The sequence below is a fragment of the Chlorocebus sabaeus genome, chromosome 10 (genome assembly GCF_047675955.1).
Source record: "Chlorocebus sabaeus isolate Y175 chromosome 10, mChlSab1.0.hap1, whole genome shotgun sequence".
In the NCBI taxonomy this organism is placed as follows: Eukaryota; Metazoa; Chordata; class Mammalia; order Primates; family Cercopithecidae; genus Chlorocebus; species Chlorocebus sabaeus.
In genome coordinates, this window is record NC_132913.1 from 129,325,952 (window position 1) to 129,344,666 (window position 18,715).

Below are 18,715 nucleotides of genomic sequence, written 5' to 3' on the forward strand. Positions count from 1 at the left end.
GAAAAACAAATTTAATTGACTTCATGCTGTTTTTATTAGGGTTTATTGTTTGGAACATTAAATCTCCTCTCTCAAAGAAGGCTTTTGCCTTTTTTGAAATCCTTGAGTTACCACTTTGGTTAAATGGATAATCCAATTTGTGATATCAAGTGTTTTAAACCTTTGATATTTGGCAAACTTGCAAAATCCAATTATAAATTATGTCTTTTTCTGACTTAATTAATCCTTTAAGACATTAGGTTCTCTAAAGTCCAACAATGACATAGTTTAGCTTATTTGGTATAAAAATTATACAGGAGGTATTGTCAAATATGAAATGGTATTTGGTTTTCTTCAGGCTGTGTTTGTATAAATATGATATTGGTATGTGTTCCAAAATTATGGGAAACTCCTATAATTCTGATATAACTTAGTATGCTTTATCAATAACAATTATAATTATTATGTTAAATTACTGTGTGCCACAGAGAAAACAAATTTCTTTGTCAATTGTGTCTTTGACTATGGTTGCCCTAAAACTTTTTGTCATCCATGGGCATTTGTTTTCTTGTTTTGGTCCTCCTTAGATGGTGGTTTTGTAATCTGCTATAGAATTCTAACAGGTGTTCTTAAATATAGAATTCTGATAACTTTGGAGATTGTGGCATTAGAATAGAGAAAGAAACTTTCCAGAGTCTCTTGGAGAGTGGAAATGTTCTTGAATATCAAGCAGAACAGGAGTTAACTGCGTAAACTGAACTGATAAAAGACTAAAGAATCTTTTTGACCTTTGCTTTAAACATTGCTGATTCTTTCTTTTGTATTTTTCAGAGCTGAGAAAACTTTTCTTTTGAGCTATTGACAGCTTTTTACAATTCAGTATACTCCTATGAACAAAATTTGGGGTATATTTGTTTCTCTTGAGGACTAAGCTCTGATTTTGTATCTTGCCCAAATTCCTATCTAAGAGGTCTGGGGAGTCATGTCCTACAAACCATAAATTCTCATCAGATGGGTTTTATTTGACCCTGTATATCATGACTTACTTCCCAATCTGACTCTGGCATAACAAGGAAGAAAATAAAAATGTTTTACCCCAAAATATATTTCCTTACCATACCTTGAAATTGCCCTGCAACGTCTCTTATGGGAAAAATTCACATTCTATAGAGAATCACCTTTCTCCTTTGTTTTCCTTTCTTCTCAGATCCAGGAGATCATCAACTAAGAGTTAGGCATGCTTTTAGGTCTGATAAGAAACATTTTACAACCTGCTATCTCTCTGAAGTCTGCTATCTGAGAGCTCCCTCTCTGCACAATAAAACTTGGTCTCCACAATCCTTTACTTTAACCTGAACATTCCTTACTGTTGATCTCAGGCCTTCAGATAAACTCAATCAATTGTCATCCAGAAAATATTTAAATTTCCTTATAGCCTGGAAGCCCCTGCTTTGATTTGTCTCACCTTTCTCGATCAAACCAATGTAGTTTCTTAAATGTATTTGATTGATGTCTCATACCTCCCTAAATATGTTTTAAACCAAGCTGTACCCCGACCACCTTGGGCATATGTTCTCAGGACCTCCTGAGGGCTGTGTCATGGGCCATGGTCACTCATTTTGGCTCAGAATAAACCTCTTCAATTATTTTACAGTTTGACTCTTTTCTTTGACACTCTCTACCTGGTTTCCCCAGAATTTGGAAACTATTTGTGAATATTTTTAATTTATGGGAGTACAGTTATTTATATAAGTGCAATAAGAATCTGTTTTCATTTTGCAACAGGACACAATTGGAGAAACTGGTTATTGTTCTAAGGCTTTGACTGGAATCATTTAAGGAATCAAACTTGACTTATGGAGCCAATAAAAACCCGTTGGAAAAACTGGCCTCATACGTTTGTCTACAGAGTCCCTGTACAGGGTTCCTGACCTGTGGCAAGAAAAGAATGTCACTTTCTGACAGGTCCAGGAGCCCCAAGTTTATCCTGGAACCTCAAGAGATGAGGATCACTCAACTTATAGGTATTTGATGGCACAAATTCGTGGCTGGGCTCGGCTTTAAAAAAGTCTTATCTGAGATTCCTCCTATGGAACAATGTTCCATCAAAGCCAATTTAAAAGCCTATGTAGGCCGGGCACAGTGGCTCACACCTGTAATCCCAGCACTTTGGGAGGCTGAGGCGAGTGGATCACGAGGTCAGGAGATTGAGACCATCCTGGCTAACACGGTGAAACCCCATCTCTACTCAAAATACAAAAAATTAGCCAGGTGTGGTGGTGGGCGCCTCTTGGGAGGCTGAGGCAGGAGAATGGAGTGAACCCAGGAGGCGGAGCTTGCAGTGAGTGGAGATCGCGCCACTGCAGTCCCAGCCTGGGCGACAGAGCGAGACTCCGTCTCAAAAAAAAAAAAAAAAAAAAAAAAAAAATTAAAAAAAATAAAAGCCTATGTAAAAAGTAATTATTCTTGCTGTACTGTATGCAAATAATTAGGCCAGGTACAATAAAGCAAACCAGTCTTACCATGATTTGTCTTTAGTGAAAATGGGAAACTGGAGAGAGAAAAATTATGTTTCAAAACTATGGTGCACCTGTTTTTAGATTCTAGTCTTGCCTAATGTTTTCAATTTTTATTATTTTCTACAGTTTGGACCTAATTCTAATTTTCCTTGGCTACAAGTCTTCAAAATAATGTTTGCAATTTTTTTTCCTTCACTTGCCCCCTCCCCATTTTTCTGTTTTCTTTTCTTTCTTTTTTTTTTTCTGAGATGGAGTTTTGCTCTTGTCACCCAGGCTGGAGTGCAGTGGTGTGATCTCAGCTCACTGCAACCTCCGCCTCCTGGGTTCAAGCAATTCTCCTCCCTCAACCTCACTAGCAGCTGGGATGCTACCATGCTTGCCTAACTTTTGTATTATTAGTATTATTTAGTAAAATGGGGTTTCACTATGTTGGCCAGGCTGGTCTCAAACTCCTGAACTCAGGTAATCCACCTGTTTCAGCCTCCCAAAGTGCTGGGATTATAGACATGAGCCACCACACCCACCCACCCCCCTCATTTTTCCTAATTTGGAGTCACTAAAACCTAAGCTGTGCTTTCTTAAAGCCCTGTGAACTGAAGCCAGACAACTTAAACTTCAGAAGAAAATAGCAGCAACCTATTTATGTACATAAGCTACTTCCATACCCATCTACCGATGTATGGACTTTAAAGTTATGTGGCCTATACAATTTTTGCAGGATTATTCTTTGGTTTGTTGTTGTTTTTCTTTCTTCCTCCCCCTATTTTCTCTTCCTAGGACGTGAGACTTCACAACTTGCTAAAAATGAGCTTTCTTAATAACTCAGGACCTTCCCATCTAGGAATAAACCATCCTAGTCGTGAGAGATCAGACGAAACCTGGGAACAGACTCATTTTCTTCTAAAATGCTTTCTCCAAAAGATTTCAAAGAGAAAATGGGGGAAATGTGAAAGGAAATTATCTGGAGCCCCCCAAATCACTGTAAGATAAAGGGAGGAGTCAAGCTGGGAACTGCTTAGGGCCAACCTGCCCCCCACTCTCTTCACAGTCTCCCCTCTGCTCACTGAGATCAATGCATATCTGACTGCCTCCTTTGGAGAGGCTCATCAGAAACTCCAAAGAATGCAACCATTTGCCTCTTACCTACCTATGACCCGGAGGTGCCCTCCCCACTTGGAGTCTTCCTGCCTTTTCTTCGAGTTGTCCCGCCTTTCCAGACCGAACCAGTGTTCATCCTGCATATGTTGACTGATGTCTCATGTCTCCCTACAATGTATAAGGCCAAACCGTGCTCTGACCACCTTGGGCGCACGTCATCAGGACCTCCTGAGCCTGGGTCATGGGTGCGCGTCCTCAACCTTGGCAAAATAAGCTTTCTAAACTAACTGAAGCCTATGAACATCCCAAATTTGAGACAGGTTTCAGTTAATTTAGAAAGTTTATTTTGCCATAAAGTTCATCCATGTCCAGTGAGCTGGTCAGAAGGAACTGCAGGGGGATGTGTGTGTCCGTGTGTGTGTATGTGTGTGTATGTGTGTGTATGTGTGTGTGTATTGTGTGTGTATATACATATTGTATATGCATGTGTGTGTGTATGTATATCTGTGTATGTGTATTGTGTATGGATATGTGTGTGTATTGTGTGTATGTACATATTGTGTATGTGTGTATATGTATGTGTGTATTGTGTATGTGTGTACGTATGTATATGTGTGCATATATGTGTATGTGTGTATATGTGTGTGTACATATTGTGTGCATACGTATTGTGTATATGTGTATGTACATATTGTGTATATATGTGTGTATTGTGTATGTGTATTGTGTGTGTGTTGTATGTGTATCATGTATTGTGTATGTGCATATTGTGTATGTGTGTATGTATGAAGTGTGTATGTATGTACATATTGTGTATGCATATGTGTATATGTGTATATGTATGTATGTGTGTACTATGTGTATTGTGTATTGTGTGTATGTATGTAGTGTGTATGTGTGTATGTACATATTGCGTATGCATATGTGTATGTGTGTATATGCATGTATGTGTGTACTATGTGTATTGTGTATTGTATGTATGTAGTGTGTGTGTATGTACATATTGTGTATGCATATGTGTATGTGTGTATATGTATGTATGTGTGTACTATGTGTATTGTGTATTGTGTGTATGTGTGTATTGTGTGTGTATTGTGTGTGTGTTCGTGTATTGTATATTGTGTGTGTGTATGTACATATTGTGTATGTGAGTACGTGTGTATATGTATGTATGTGTGTATTGTGTATTGTTTGTGTGTATGTGTGTGTATGTGTGTGTATTGTGTATGTGTGCATATGTATTGTGTATGCGTGTATGTATGTGTGTGTATGTGTATTGTGTGTATGTATTGTGTATGTGTGTATGCATATCTATGTATGTGTGTATTGTGTATTGTGTGTATGTGTGTGCATTGTGTGTATGTGTGTGTATTGTGTATGTATGTACGTATTGTGTATGCGTGTGTGTGTATGTGTGTATATTGTGTATGTGTGTATGTACGTATTGTGTATGCATGTGTGTGTATATGTATGTGTGTGTATTGTGTATGTGTATTGTGTATTTTGTGTGTATGTGTGTGTATTGTGTGTGTTTGTATTGTGTGTGTGTGTGCGTTTAATCCTGGAGTGTGAAAAACCATCGCCATAAGAATTTGTGTGAGTCTTCCTCACAGTCATCAAGGTTTCCAAAAAACAGAAGTTCCCTGAGCTGGAGATAGGATGTCTTAAGGCGTGTGGTTTTTTTTGTTTGTTTGTTTTTTGAGATGGAGTCTGGCTCTGTCACCCAGGCTGGAGTGCAGTGGCCGGATCTCAGCTCACTGCAAGCTCCACCTCCCGGGTTCCCACCATTCCCCTGCCTCAGCCTCCCGAGTAGCTGGGACTACAGGCGCCGCCACTGCGCCCGGCTAGTTTTTTGTATTTTTTAGTAGAGACGGGGTTTCACTGTGTTAGCCAGGATGGTCTTGATCTCTTGACCTCATGATCCGCCTGTCTCAGCCTCCCAAAGTGCTGGGATTACAGGCTCGAGCCTGTAATCCCAGGGATTACAGGCTTGATCTTGGTCAGGAGATCGAGACCATCCTGGCTAACACGGTGAAAACCCATCTCTACTAAAAATACAAAAAAATTAGCCGGGCGTGGTGGCAGGCGCCTGTAGTCCCTGCTACTCGGGAGGCTGAGGCAGGAGAATGGCGTGAACCCAGGAGGCGGAGCTTGCAGTGAGCCGAGATAGTGCCACTGCACTCCAGCCTGGGCGACAGAGCAAGACTCCGCCTCAAAAAAAAAAAAAAAAAAAAAAAAAAAAAAAAAAAAAAAAAAAACCTAAAGGCACTTGAAAGCAATGTCAAATGGTTTACAATTTTTGGCAATATTTCATTTTCCCCCCACAATCATTAGCTTTCAAGTTTTTTAGCAGCTGAACTCTTTAACATTTTGAATTGATTTTTTACTTTTTTAACAGGCTTATTAGGATGCAATTCACATACTAAAGAATTTACCCAGTTACAGTGCACAATTCAGTGGTTTTTAGTAAATTCACAGTAGCGCAGCCACGGGCTCTCCTTAAAGAATGTGTAACGTGTAACTCCTGGTGTAAGGACAGAAACACCATCTCTCTGCTTGGTGGAACACATCACCCATTTACTGCCCCACAGTCCTCTGGGCCAGTCAAGTGCACCTGTGGCTGGATTCACCTCCTGGCCCCCCTTCCCGGTTGCTCCAACATTGACCACCCTACCCGATCCCTGCAGGTGTGGGACTAGCAGGTCCTTTGGCAAGGGAAGAGCCTGCCTTGAGAAAGCTGTGGCATTTCTCTGGAGACGTCATTGTTTTAACTGGGCAGTTGCAAGGAACAGAGACCAATTCACGTTGCCCCAAGGCCAAGGTGGGTGTTGTAAGTGTGAAAGCAGCTCTCAAACAGATAGCCAGTGTCTCCCATAAAAGTGCAGAGGGGCCATAAAGGTGCAGAGTGAGGGGCCATAAAGGTGCAGGGTGTTTGAGGAAGGAGTTGACTATAACAGAACGAAGTGATGGCCAAGGGTGGCGGCTGAGAGATCCTGCTGGTGTCCTGCGTGGGCCTTGTGAGGAGCCGTAAAACTGCCCTTCCCACCCCGGGCCTTATCAGTGGGTTAATCTCTAACTGTTCGGAACCGTAAAACTGCCCTTCCCACCCCGTGCAGCCACTCTCCCGGGGAGGGTCTTGGGGAGTCCGCAGAAGGGACCCAACGGCAGAGCAGGAGCTCCGCAGTCAGTGTGGGGCCTCATCTGGGTGTGGGAAAACATGTCCTTTCTCACGAAGCTGCGGGTGTCTCCAGCGGGACCCTGATCCTGCCTGGGGTGCATGGCCCTCTCTGCTCTGCGGCCCCTCACGCTCTCCTCCCTGTGCCTGGGGATTCTAGTGTTTACTGGGCCTTGGCCACTGGGAGCCTCTTCAAGGTGGTTCCATTTTGACTAAGGACTGGAGGGTGCATTGAACAATTGTGGAGTGGAGGTGATGGGAGGGCCGGAAGCTCCTGTTCCGTCTCCTAGAAGCATGGCTGTGGTACAGCCATGGTGGTGGCACCGGCATTGGTGTCTGAGGTGCCGTGTGTGCTGTGAGGAGGAAGTGTGAGATATTATGGGAGTTCCTGGTTCTACCATCCCCAGTGTCTTCGAGACCCACACCCTTGGTGTGGAAGAAAGGAGACAAGATGTCATACGAAGAGGTTCTGTTGAAAGCCGCAGTCTTGGAGCTGGAGGGTCCAGTGTGGACTACTTGGTGGTTCCCGTGAGGGGCTGGGCTGTTGGAGGCCCTGAGCTGGCCCCATGTGGGTCAGCTAGTGGCTGGGTAGGGCAGGCACTTTGACCAGAGCCTTGCCTGCCAGCTCACTGCTGTGGCCACAGCCCCAGAGGTGCCTTGAGGTCCCATGCAGGGTGAGGGGACTGCGGGGGGCTTGAGGTCCTGAGGGCTGCCCCTGTTTGCTGTCAGAATGCACCTGGCCACCCTGGCGCAGCCATCCTTGAAACATTCCAACAGCAATGTTTCAAGAAGTAGAGATGGGGTCTCACTATATCGCCCAGGCTGGCCTCAAGCTCCTAGGCTCAAGCAATTCTCCCACTTCTGCCTCCCACAATGTTAGGATTACAGGCGTAAGCCACGGCGCCTGGCCTGAAACATTACATGTTTGCCCGATTTGTCTTTCTTTTCTTCATAACCTTTTGGTTTTGTGTCTTGCTTAGACGGCAGCCTCATTCTCTTTTATCCTCTGACTTCGGTGGTTTTATTTTTTTACATTAAATATTTGACCCATATGGAACTGATTGTGATCTATGGAGTAGACCTGGGAGAGCTGATGTTCGTTATGACTGTTTAGAATTTTTCTGGCCATCACTATATGTTTTTTGTCCGTTTGAACTTTAGAAGTGACTTCTTAGTTAAAAATTCTCTTCTTGGGGATTATGCTAAAATTCAAGATTGTTTTATGCAAAAATAATCTCCTTTCCCCAAAAGGAGAGGAGTGCTGGGCCAGCGTGTGGGAGTGAGGACCTGTCTGTCAGGAACTCTTCTTGGGCAGGGGCCAGTGGGGCGGGGCAGAGCCAGCCCAGCCCTCCCCTCTTCTCCCAGGCAGAGCATGAATGGTCGTGTGACCACTGAGCAGCGGCAGATCCTAACCCAATTCCACACCCCGGGAGGGTGAAGAGTGACGTCGCACTGGGCCCGGGTCCTGCCTCCCTGCTGTTCTAGCACCCCCAGCCCCCTGGCCTGCCTGCCGCCTGCCCTCTCCTCCAGCTGCTGGGCTTCTTGCCCCACTTTGCCTTGGTTACAATTCTTCCTTCCCGACTGGCTTGTTGTGCTCCTATGTACCCTGTAAAGCCCCATGCAAAGGCCCCAGTCCAAGCAGGAAGCTCACCCCTTGTGTCCTCTCCAGATGCTGAGCTCGTCGAGTGCAGGTGCGGTGTCTGCTTCCCTTGTAGCCTGTGCCTGACCTGCACCGAGACACTATGGCCCACGTGGTAGCCCCACCCCATCATTGAGGGGTCTCTTTGCTGCTATCACCTGATGGGGGGCTTTGCCCAGTGGATGGGGGACCCTGGCTCCCTGCCCGACTCTGCGGTCAGGACTTATCCAGATCTGCTCTTCCCTGATTTGGCTGCACCTGCCAGGTTCCTGGGACCCAGGCCAGGCCTCCTCAGGCCTCCTTGTGTGGGCCCCGCCTCCCTGTTGGAGACATCATGCTTCCTTCAGGCCCAGTCAGCCCGGGCTGCCACAGCAGACACCACAGACAGGATGGCCCCAGCAGCAGACATGTGCTTCTCACGGTTCTGGAGGCCGGAAGGCACGTGACCTCAAGCCGGCGTGGCGGGTTCCTAGGGAGGGCCCTCCTCCTGGCCTGCAGGTGCCACTTTCTCTCTGTGCCCCCATGTGGGGAGTGAGGGTGGGGAGTGGAAGCTGCACTCTGGTCTCTTCCTTGTCTCAGAAGGACACGAATCCCATTACAGGGTCTCCACCCACCCTCACAACCTCATCCAACCCTGACGTCCCAGAGGCCCCACCTCCAGGCACCGCCACGCTGTGTGTTAGGGGTTTGGCCCGTGGATTTTGGGGGCACACAGTCCATTGCACCAAACTCTCAGCCTCTCCAGATCCCCTGGGGTGCGGAGCTCAGGGTCTCCGTCCCATCACAGTCTCCCCGGGGGCCCTGCCTGGGTAGAGGTCCCCTGACCTGCTCCCACCTCTGGTCCCAGGAGCGCAGCCCTGTCAGCTCCCGAACCCCAGGGAAGGGGACGGCTCATCCACTAGGCTCTTTCCAGCCCTGAGCCATTCAGGGTTGGTCGGGGTGGGATCAGATTCAGGCCTGTCCTGAGTTGAGACCCCCTAACCCCTGAGCCGGCACCCAGTGGCTTTGAGGACAAGATGTTACAGAGATGAGGGGAGGCCCAGACCTGTGTGGCCCAAGGACCTGGGCTTGGCCGCAGGATGGGAGGTGGGGTGGGGCTGGCGCAGCCCGGCCTGGGCACTCACGGGCTGCCATTTCCACAGGTACTTCCGGGTCATCCTCCTCCTCCTCCTGGCCCTGACTCTGCTGGTGCTGGCCAGATTCCTTCTCACGGACTTAGAGCTGGTGACACCGTAAGTCCCGCCCCCACCGTAAGTCCCGCCCCCACCGTAAGTCCCGCCCCCACCGTAAGTAAGTCCTGCCCCCACCGTAAGTCCTGCCCCAGGCAGGCGCCTCCTAACAGCCCCGAGGGCAGAGTCCGGGACCCCAGCATGGTCACACCTCCCCACTGGGCCTGAATCCCTCTGGAAGAGGAGGGGCGGATGGTCTTTTCCTTGGGGGCACCCGGAGAGTCTCCTGTTAACCACAAACCTGCCTGGGCCTCTAGGGAGGGCTCTGGGGAACAGGGGCTGGGTCTGGGTTTGCGGGCAGAGCCAGCCAGTGTGTGCAGAGGGTCCCTACATGTGGCGGGCAGGGCTGGAGGCCTCCTTCTTGCTCCCCACAACAGAGGTGGCCTGTGGGCCTGGGCTGGGCCTGGGCTGGGATCTGGGAAGGAAAAGGTCAGAACTGTGCTCAGGACAGACCTCGAAGCCCTGGGCCCGCCTGGAGACCCTCTCCTCTGCCCGCCTATGGTACATCCTCTGTGGAGCCCCTGTGCATGGAGGTGCCCACCTGTGCCCACCTCGCTGCCCAGCTGTGCCTCCAGACAGGGCTTCAGCCAGGCTGCTGGGAGGGTCTTCCAGGCTCTGCCACTCCCCAGCCCCTCTGGTTGGAAGAGAGGAAGCACCAGTCCCCCTGGGCCGAGCTGAGCTGCCGGAGACAGGCCCCAAGGACCCTGTCTTTGCTCACCCGCGTCGCCCAGGCTGGTTAGGCCTGGAGACCCTGACCCCACCATCCTGGTCACTCCTGCTGGCCCTCCTCTGGGGCAGGGAGGGCGCCTGCTACTCCAGGCCTACTGGGTAGGTGTCGTGATGGGGTTCCAGGAGGGGCCCAGCGTCTACTCCAGCCCTACATCTGGCCACCAGTCTCGGCTTTGGGGTCCTTCATTTTTCTGGTGTGAAGGGACTGCCAAGAAGCACCGCATGTGTGGCTGAGGTCACATGAGGTCACATGATGTCGCATGAGGTCACAGAGCCAGCTGCACGTGCACGCCTGGATGCCAGGGACAAGGCTGGGGTGACGTGTGGGCCAGAGGGTGTAGCCCCTGAGGGAAACAGAGGTGGGTCTGAGGACACTGTCTCTGTGGGGCCCTGAGGCTGGGGCTGAGGGTCTGTAGGTTGGGGCACAGTGATGGATCTGGTGGGGGTTCCAGGGTTGCGGGTGTCAACTGAAGAATCATGACATCTATAAATTTGGAGAGGAGACTTTGTTTCTTATAAAGTGTGGACATCCCACAGGCTAGGAGCACAGCCATTGACAGGCTGTGAGCGGACACTTCGAGGGAGGGGGTGGGACAGGGGCTTACTCTGAACGGCTTGGCCAAGTACACGTTCAGCAGGTGACGGGAGGAGCTGCGGATATTCGTAAAGGGGGTCCTGACGCATGTGTCCTGAACAAACACGTGTGTTACATGTGACCCACGTTCACCTTGGGTGGAGACTGCACATCTAACTGCGTTACAATTAGGCCCTGCACATCAGAAGGTGAAGCCGGGACGGGAAGCACTCGGTGCGCAGCCTCTGTAAACCGTCAGAACCGGTTCGGGGCTGGGGGTCCCTGCTCAGGAGACAGTTACTGAGATGAGGCTTTTGTCCGACTGCAGCTGTGGTTCTGGCTGGTGGAGCAGGGGTCAGCGAGGCAGCGTCTGGCGGGGGGTGAGCTGCACCTGCTTTAACGTTGTTCATCTCAAGGCCAGTGTTTGGCTGCCAGAGAAAAAGAAAAGCTTGTCGCAGGGAGAAGCTGGTTTCTGCTTTAAGTGCAGTGTGCGTGACTTAGCCCCTGCCTGGCGTGGCCTCAGGCCCTGTTGATAATTTGGTGTCTTATGGCCACAGTCGGCTCTGCTGGGCTATGGTCTCTTTTCATTTTTTAATTAAAAGAAAAATTTTACTTTACGTTCTGGGACGCAGGTGCAGAACGTGCAGGTTTGTTACATATACACGTTCCATGGTGGTTTGTGTCTACGCGTCCGTGTGAGGAGACCACCAAACAGGCTTTGTGTGAACAACATGGCTGTTTATTTCACCTGGGTGCAGGCAGGCTGAGTCCGAAAAAGGAGTCAGCAAAGGGTGGTGGGATTATCATTGGTTCTTATGGGTTTTGGGACAGGCAGTGAAGTTAAGAGCAAGGTTTTGGGGGCGGGGGTGAAGCTCACCAAGTACATTCTGAAGGGTGGGGAGAATTACAAAGAAACTTCTTAAGGGTGGGGAGATTATAAAGAACCTTCTAAAGGGTGGGGGAGATTACAAAGGACATTGATCAGTTAGGGTGGGACAGAAACAAATCATAATGGTGGAATGTCATCGGTTAAGGCTATTTTCACTTCTGTGGATCTTCAGTTGCTTCAGGCCGTCTGGATGTTTACGTGCAGGTCACGGGATATGATGGCTTAGCTTGGGCTCAGAGGCCTGACAGTTTGCTGCACCTGTCAAGCCGTCATCTGGGTTTCAAGCCCCGCATGCATTAGGTATTTCTCCTAATGCTTTCCCTCCCCTTGCCCCCTCCGCCGACAGGCCCTGGTATGTGCTGTTCCCCTCCCTGTGCCCACGTGTTCTCATTGTTCAAGTCCCACTTATGAGTGAGAACATGTGGTGTTTGGTTTCCTGTTCCTTTGTTAGTTTGCTGAGGATGATGGTTTCCAGCTTCGTCCACGTCCCTGCAAAGGACATGAACTCATTCTTTTTTATAGCTACATAGTATTCCATGGTATATATGTGCCACATTTTCTTCATGGTCTCTATTTAACATTCACACTGGGCAGTTGCTATGTCTAAACCGCAAAGGGGAGGGGGTGTGATGATGGGATGGGTCTGACCTCCCATCCCATCACTGCTGGGAACTCAGTTTTAAGGTGTGTCTGGGGTCCCCTTGGCCAAGTTGGGTTTCATGTAGGGTTTTATTTTTAGTACTCAGGGGCACAGAGTTGGGGAGCATGGTTACGGAAGACAGTTGGGGGGGTCTGTGTTCGGGCCACCAGATGGGAGGTTGTGGAGTGGGGCAAGGCTTGGGGCCATGGTTCTGTGTTTACCCAGTGGGCCCCCTGGCCTAGAGTTGGGGGGCTCAGGTTGGGAGGTCTCTCGTTGCGGTTGCCGGGCTGGGGTTCACTGTTGAGCGGGGGTCGGGGCATCTGCACCCTTGCTGATGGTGGCCTGTGCCTTCCCTCCCAGCCTGTTTGGGGGTCAGGCTGAGGGGCCGCCGGTGACCAACATCATGTTCCTGAAGACGCACAAGACGGCCAGCAGCACGGTGCTCAACATCCTCTACCGCTTTGCTGAGACCCACAACCTGTCCGTGGCACTGCCCGCCGGCTTGCAAGTCCACCTGGGCTATCCCAGGCTCTTCCTGGCACGCTACGTGGAAGGCGTGGAGCTGCAGCACCACTTCAACATTATGTGCAACCACCTGAGGTTCAACCTGCCTGAGGTGCGGTGGCCTGCTGGGGAGGAGGGCGGCCTGCTGGGGAGGAGGGTGGCCTGCGGGGGAGGAGGGTTGGCTGCGGCTGTGGCTGTGGCTGCAGGGTCTGAGTGGTATAGCCTGGAGGCTGGAGAGGAGGTGGAAGGCTTAGGGGCGTGGCAAGCAGAGAGGGGGTGGGGAGGGCCTGGGCCGAACATCCTGCTGAGCCAACCCCTGCCCCTCCAGGTGGCCAGTAGCCTACAGTTGCTCTTGGAATGAGACCTAGGAGTCCCACAGCCCCTGCCCAAGGGCATCCCCAGTGCTCTCTGGCTTCTCTGGCCTCCTCTGGTACTGCACAGGCCCGGCTCACCCCACCCCGTGACCTTTGCTCCCGTGGCTGCAGGCCCTCCTTTGGGTCCCTCAGGTCTCAGCACAGAGCCCTCTTCCCCCCAGGGCTTCCCTGACCTTCCTTACAAAAGAAGCAGGGCAGGGAGTGTGGGCGGGAGGGCTGTGGGCAGGCACAGGTGTTTTAGGGTCACCCCCAGCACTCTGTGGAGAACGGCCAGCAAAGGCTAGGTGACAAGGTGATGCCAGAGGGAGGCCCGGTGGGGAGACGTGGTGGGCAGACAGCGGGGCAGCTTGGGTGTGCTGTGAGGTGGGGGCCGCGGGGCAGAGGGAGGAGGAGGGGTCAGGAGGAGAGGAAAGGAAGAGGGTGGGAGCAGGGAGGAGGCCTCCCACTGTTCTCTCCCTGGGTTTCTGAGGATGGAGAAACCAGCGGTGTAGTTGGGCATGACTTTCTGCATGACTTTACTTTCTGTGGGTGGGGTATCAGGACCTCTGCGGGGGCACAAGTGAGGGTAAGTCCAGACCCACCCTGTGGGGAACCCGGGTCATGGGCCTTCTCTGGGCCTCAGTTTCTTTGTCTGTTAGGTGGGTGTCACCCTGGCCTGTGGGCAGCTGGTGGAGTGCTGAAGGCCCCCTGTGCCAGGGGCCCGAGAAGGGCCCTTCGTGTTGGGTCTGTGCCCCACAGCATCCCACCCCTAGAGGCCTCTGCGTCTTCTCGAGGTGCCATTGGGAGCTCCTCCTCCCTCCTCCTGCTGAGGCCCCATCCTGGCATCCTTGGCCTCTGTTTTGGGCCCCAGGGAACCAGTGACCGGGCTACAGGGCCTGCGTGTGGCCCTGGCTCTGCTCCCGCAGCTACCGCACGAGAAGGTGCCAGGCCCCGGTCCCTCCGCAGATGTGTGGATGGGGGGGCTCCCCGAGCAAGTGTGGCCAGGACGCGCCTCCTCCCTGCGGGTGGGCCACCCTGGCCCGGGCTCGTGGTCCGCAGCCCGCCTCTCTGTCGCCACACAGGTGCAGAAAGTCATGCCCAACAACACCTTCTACTTCTCCATCCTGAGGAACCCCGTGTTCCAGCTGGAGTCCTCCTTCGTCTACTACAAAACCTACGCCCCCGCCTTCCTGCGCGCCCCGAGCCTGGACGCGTTCCTGGCCTCGCCGCGGACGTTCTACAACGACAGCCGCCTCCTCAAGAACGTCTACGCCAAGAACAACATGTGGTTCGACTTCGGCTTCGACCCCAACGCGCCGCGCGAGGAGGGCTACGTGCGCGCGCGCATCGCGGAGGTGGAGCGGCGCTTCCAGCTGGTGCTCATCGCCGAGCACCTGGACGAGTCCCTGGTGCTGCTGCGGCGCCGGCTGCGCTGGGCCCTGGACGACGTGGTGGCCTTCAGGATCAACTCCCGCAGCGCGCGCTCCGTGACCCGCCTGGCGCCCGAGACCCGGGAGCGCGCGCGGAGCTGGTGCGCGCTGGACTGGCGCCTGTACGAGCATTTCAACCGCAGCCTCTGGGGGCAGCTGCGCGCCGAGCTGGGGCCGCGGCGGCTGCGCGGGGAGGTGGAGCGGCTGCGCGCCCGGAGGCGCGAACTCGCGACCCTGTGCCTGCAGGACGGCGGCGCGCCCAAGAACCGCTCGCAGATCAGAGACCCGCGCCTGCGCCCCTACCAGTCCGGCAGGGCCGACATCCTGGGCTACAACCTCCGGCCGGGCCTGGACAACCAGACGCTGCGCGTGTGCCAGAGGCTGGTGATGCCTGAGCTCCAGTACATGGCCCGCCTGTACGCCCTGCAGTTCCCGGAGAAGCCCCGCAAGAACATCCCGTTCCTGGGGGAGTAGAGGGGCCGGGGCCGGGGCCGGGGTCGGGGCCTCCTGCGGACAGCAGCCCCTCTCTCCGCCGTCACCGGGGACGCCGGGGATCCTCGAAGGGCTTCTGGGGCGTTGGGAAACCCAGGCCCGCCGGCTACGGCTCTAAAATGAAGAGGGTGGAGACCCCAGTAAGGAGCCGCCCACCCCGACGATCCGCCCAGATCCCTCCCAGAGAGCGCCCTGAGCCCAGGCGGCAGCCCCCCTCCCCCGCCCCCAGGTCCTAGGCTGTGCCTCTGTTCACTGAATAGGACTGAACAGGAGGGCGGGGGAGTAGGGGAAGCTGGATCGCAGGTCAGCATGTGCCCGGCAGGACGCGCATGCCCGTGAGCCCCGGGACTCCCGAGGGTCCTGGGCACTGGGGCTGTGGGTCCTCGGAGGAACTCAGAGTGGCTCCCCTGAATTTCCCGGCGCTGGCGACAAGGTGCTGGTCCCAGAGACAGCTGCAGGCACAGGCAGTGCAGTGCCACAAAGACCAGCCCGGAAACGGGGCAGGGGCCAGAGCGCAGCCGCTCCCGAACAGCTCCCCATCTTTGGCTGCAGGAGGTTTGGTTCTGATGGAAGGACGTTTTCTACAGAGAGATGGCACAGCTGCTCACAAGACCAGAGCTCTAGCTCGGCTCCACAACCCCTGCTGGTCAGCCCCTAATGCCCCGTGAAGGAGAGGACGTCTCACTTGCCAAAGGAGACTGGAGTGGTTGGGGGTCCACATACCCTTGGTTGCCTTGGAGACCATGTTGGGTGTGGTGCCAGAGGGCAGCTGTGGGCACCCCTCTTCGTCATTCACACGGAGGGACAGAGCCTCCCTGCCTGGCAGGACGTGATCCCTGGCTGCCAGGGGCTCAGCGGGTAAAGGGGTGCACATGCTGGGACCAGCCGATGCCTGGGGCACCCAGGAAACGCAGCTACTCTGCTGCACGCCAGCCTGGAGGTTGAGACCCCAGCAGTGGATCTAGGCCTGCAGGTCTAGGTGTGTCCTTGCTTTTTTTCGGGGGGCAGGGAACCAGTATTTCAAAGAAGAGAGAGAACCCAAACCAGCAGCATAGGCAGCTCCCTCAGACCCCAGTGTAATGGGGGAGCTTCAGAAAGAGTGAATTTTCAGTGAGAGTCGGTTGTGAAGAATGGCACGAGCTCCACTGAGTCAGAGTCAGCCAGGGACCTCAGCAGGTCACCCTCCCTCCTCAGCCCAGGGACCTCAGCAGGTCACCCTCCCTCCTCAGCCCAGGGACCTCTGCAGGCCACCCTCCCTCCCTCCTCAGCCCAGGGACCTCTGCAGGCCGCCCATCCTCCCTCCCCGCTCAGCCCAGGGACCTCTGCAGGCCGCCCTCCCTCCCTCCCCTCTCAGCCCAGGGAAGCCACAGGAGGGGATTCCGCCAGGTAAAGGGAGAGTGGCCCTGGAGGAGCCCACGTGCCAACAACAGGAGTCCCAGAAGACAGAGAAGACCACAGATGAGAAAGCAGGTCACACGGAGAACAAAACATTCCCGGACCACACCCAGGGTCGGGCTGCTCATTCCCGAGGCCCGATAGCGAGATGCAGATGAACTGGGGAAGAAGTGAGATTTTATTTCTGTAACTGGTTACAGGGAGATGCCCCGGAAACGATTACCAGACTTAACTCCAGATTACAGAGTTTTTCCAGAGCTTAACCTTCTAGGCTCTATGTCTACGTGTAAGTGTGATTCATCTAAAGACATACGTGATTAAATTCTTCTAATCTATAAGTTTGAGTCCTGAAGATCTTCCTCTGGAACCTCAGTAAATTTACTTGATCTAAATGGGTCCAGGTGTTTACCCTTATCTTGTCTTCTGCTAAATCATGGAGGTTTGGGGAGTTCCTTCAGAGCCCAGTAAACTTGTTTGTGGAGGCCTGGGGAGTTTTTTCAGACCCCCCAGTAAAACCTGTTTAATACTAAACGGGTCCTGTTAAGAATTCCTTCGTGATCTCGTCATGCCTCAAGGCCCGGGAAAGCCCTGGGCAGAACTCTTGGTGGGCTTTTGTTACTTCCCAGCTTTGTATGAGGTGCTGGCTCTCAGCTTCTAATATTTCACTTCACCCTCAGTCAGTGCTGGACAGTTGTCACAGAGGCCTGCGTCGGTGAGGCCTGGCCTGCCGTGGAAACATTCCCCTGAGTTGAAGAAAGACTCACGGTTTTCAGCATCCAGTTACCCTCTGAGCATCAAGCAGAACCCGCCAGCCCCAAAACCAGGCCCCCTTGGCACACCGGGCCCGAGTGAGCCCAGTCGGAGGAGGTCTGCTTCTGAGCAGAGCACAGGTCATCTCTGGGAGGATGAGCGAGGGTTGGGGCAGTGGCCGCTGCGGTGGCAGCCCTGTCCCCGAACAGAGCTCAGGTCGTCTCTGGGAGGATGAGCGAGGGTTGGGGCGGTGGCCGCTGTGGTGGCAGCCCTGTGCCCAGGCATGGACTCTGCCCTCAGCTTCAGGTACCGAAGAAATGAAGTTACAGGAGGGGCACACTGTCCTTTTGTCTCTGCCTTCGAGGTTGGTGGGAACTGAAACTGGTACCATCTTTTTGAATGGAAATTTGGGGTCTTTCTGGCGACGTAAAATGGTGTGTGGTTTGCAGTAGAGTGTTGAGAACAGCCTGTCCAGGTTGTGCATTGAGAAGGGGCGGTTAAAATGCCGCCACATCGTGCAGCCGTGAAAGGGGGAACACAGTGTGGCCGAAACTGCTTTTGGGGAGGGGGCACGTCCCAGCCTTCTGTGTGATGCTGGGGTCAGCGTGGCCCCTCGGCTGCCAGAGCTCACGAAGGCAGTTAAGGAAAGCTTCCTCCCGGTGGCTTTCATCCCACAGGGACAGAGCCTCAGATGTGCCCAGGGACCTCTGAGCAGCCATGGGCCACGGGGTGACAGTTGGGGGTTGGTGGGACCCGTGGCTGGCATATACCCCAGGTAGACAGTGGCTTGTCCAGGCAGAGATGCCCAGGGGAAGGAGGTGGCACCTGAGGGCAAATCTGGTTTTTCAGGAGAAGCTGAAAACACGGGTTGTTCTGTGAAATCTCTAGATTGAAAAAAGTGGGCTTGAAAAGCCTCAAGGAGAGGGAGTGAGGCCTGCCCCCCATCCCAGCTCTGTGGGTACACCCTGGTCAGACAGCCCTGCTCCAGACCCAGCCTCTGTCTCAGGGTGGCCCAGGAGGGGGCTTTGCAAGGTGATGTGGGGGCTTGGAGGCCCCGTTTCCCTATGAGCCTGGGTGCTTAGGGGATGGCCCTGGTCAGACTCCACCAGGCCCAGACTTGGGGGACAGGAGAAGGGAGATGGGCCACCCAGTTCTGGTTGGGCTGGGGTGGGGCTTCTGAGAGGTGGGGAGGTTGTCCCTTCCCACCCACCTGCCCCAGTATTCTTGGCTGTGAGCAGGAGGATGTGTACAACGGCCAAGTTGCCTGGACTCAGTACGCCCCTCTGGGGGTTGTGAGTGCACAGGGCACTGGTGAGCGGC

At 53.0% G+C, this 18,715-nt stretch overlaps 1 protein-coding gene across 1 annotated transcript; it reads left to right on the forward strand.

Moving 5' to 3' along the window:
- The first annotated feature begins 12,723 nt into the window (after nt 1–12,723).
- Nucleotides 12,724–17,771, forward strand: GAL3ST2 (galactose-3-O-sulfotransferase 2). The gene is made up of 2 exons (XM_038000740.2): nt 12,724–13,087; nt 14,411–17,771. Exons 1-2 carry the CDS (start codon nt 12,806–12,808, stop codon nt 15,230–15,232), a joined length of 1,104 nt encoding a protein of 367 aa, XP_037856668.2. The 5' UTR covers nt 12,724–12,805; the 3' UTR covers nt 15,233–17,771.
- The last annotated feature ends 944 nt before the right edge of the window (nt 17,772–18,715 follow it).

Coding starts and splice junctions, on each gene's coding strand:
- GAL3ST2 (XM_038000740.2), top strand. CDS start 12,806: ATGGTGGCCTGTGCCTTCCCTCCCAGCCTGTTTGGGGGTCAGGCTGAG. Junction 13,088..14,410: donor TGAGGTTCAACCTGCCTGAG/GTGCGGTGGCCT, acceptor GTCGCCACACAG/GTGCAGAAAGTCATGCCCAA.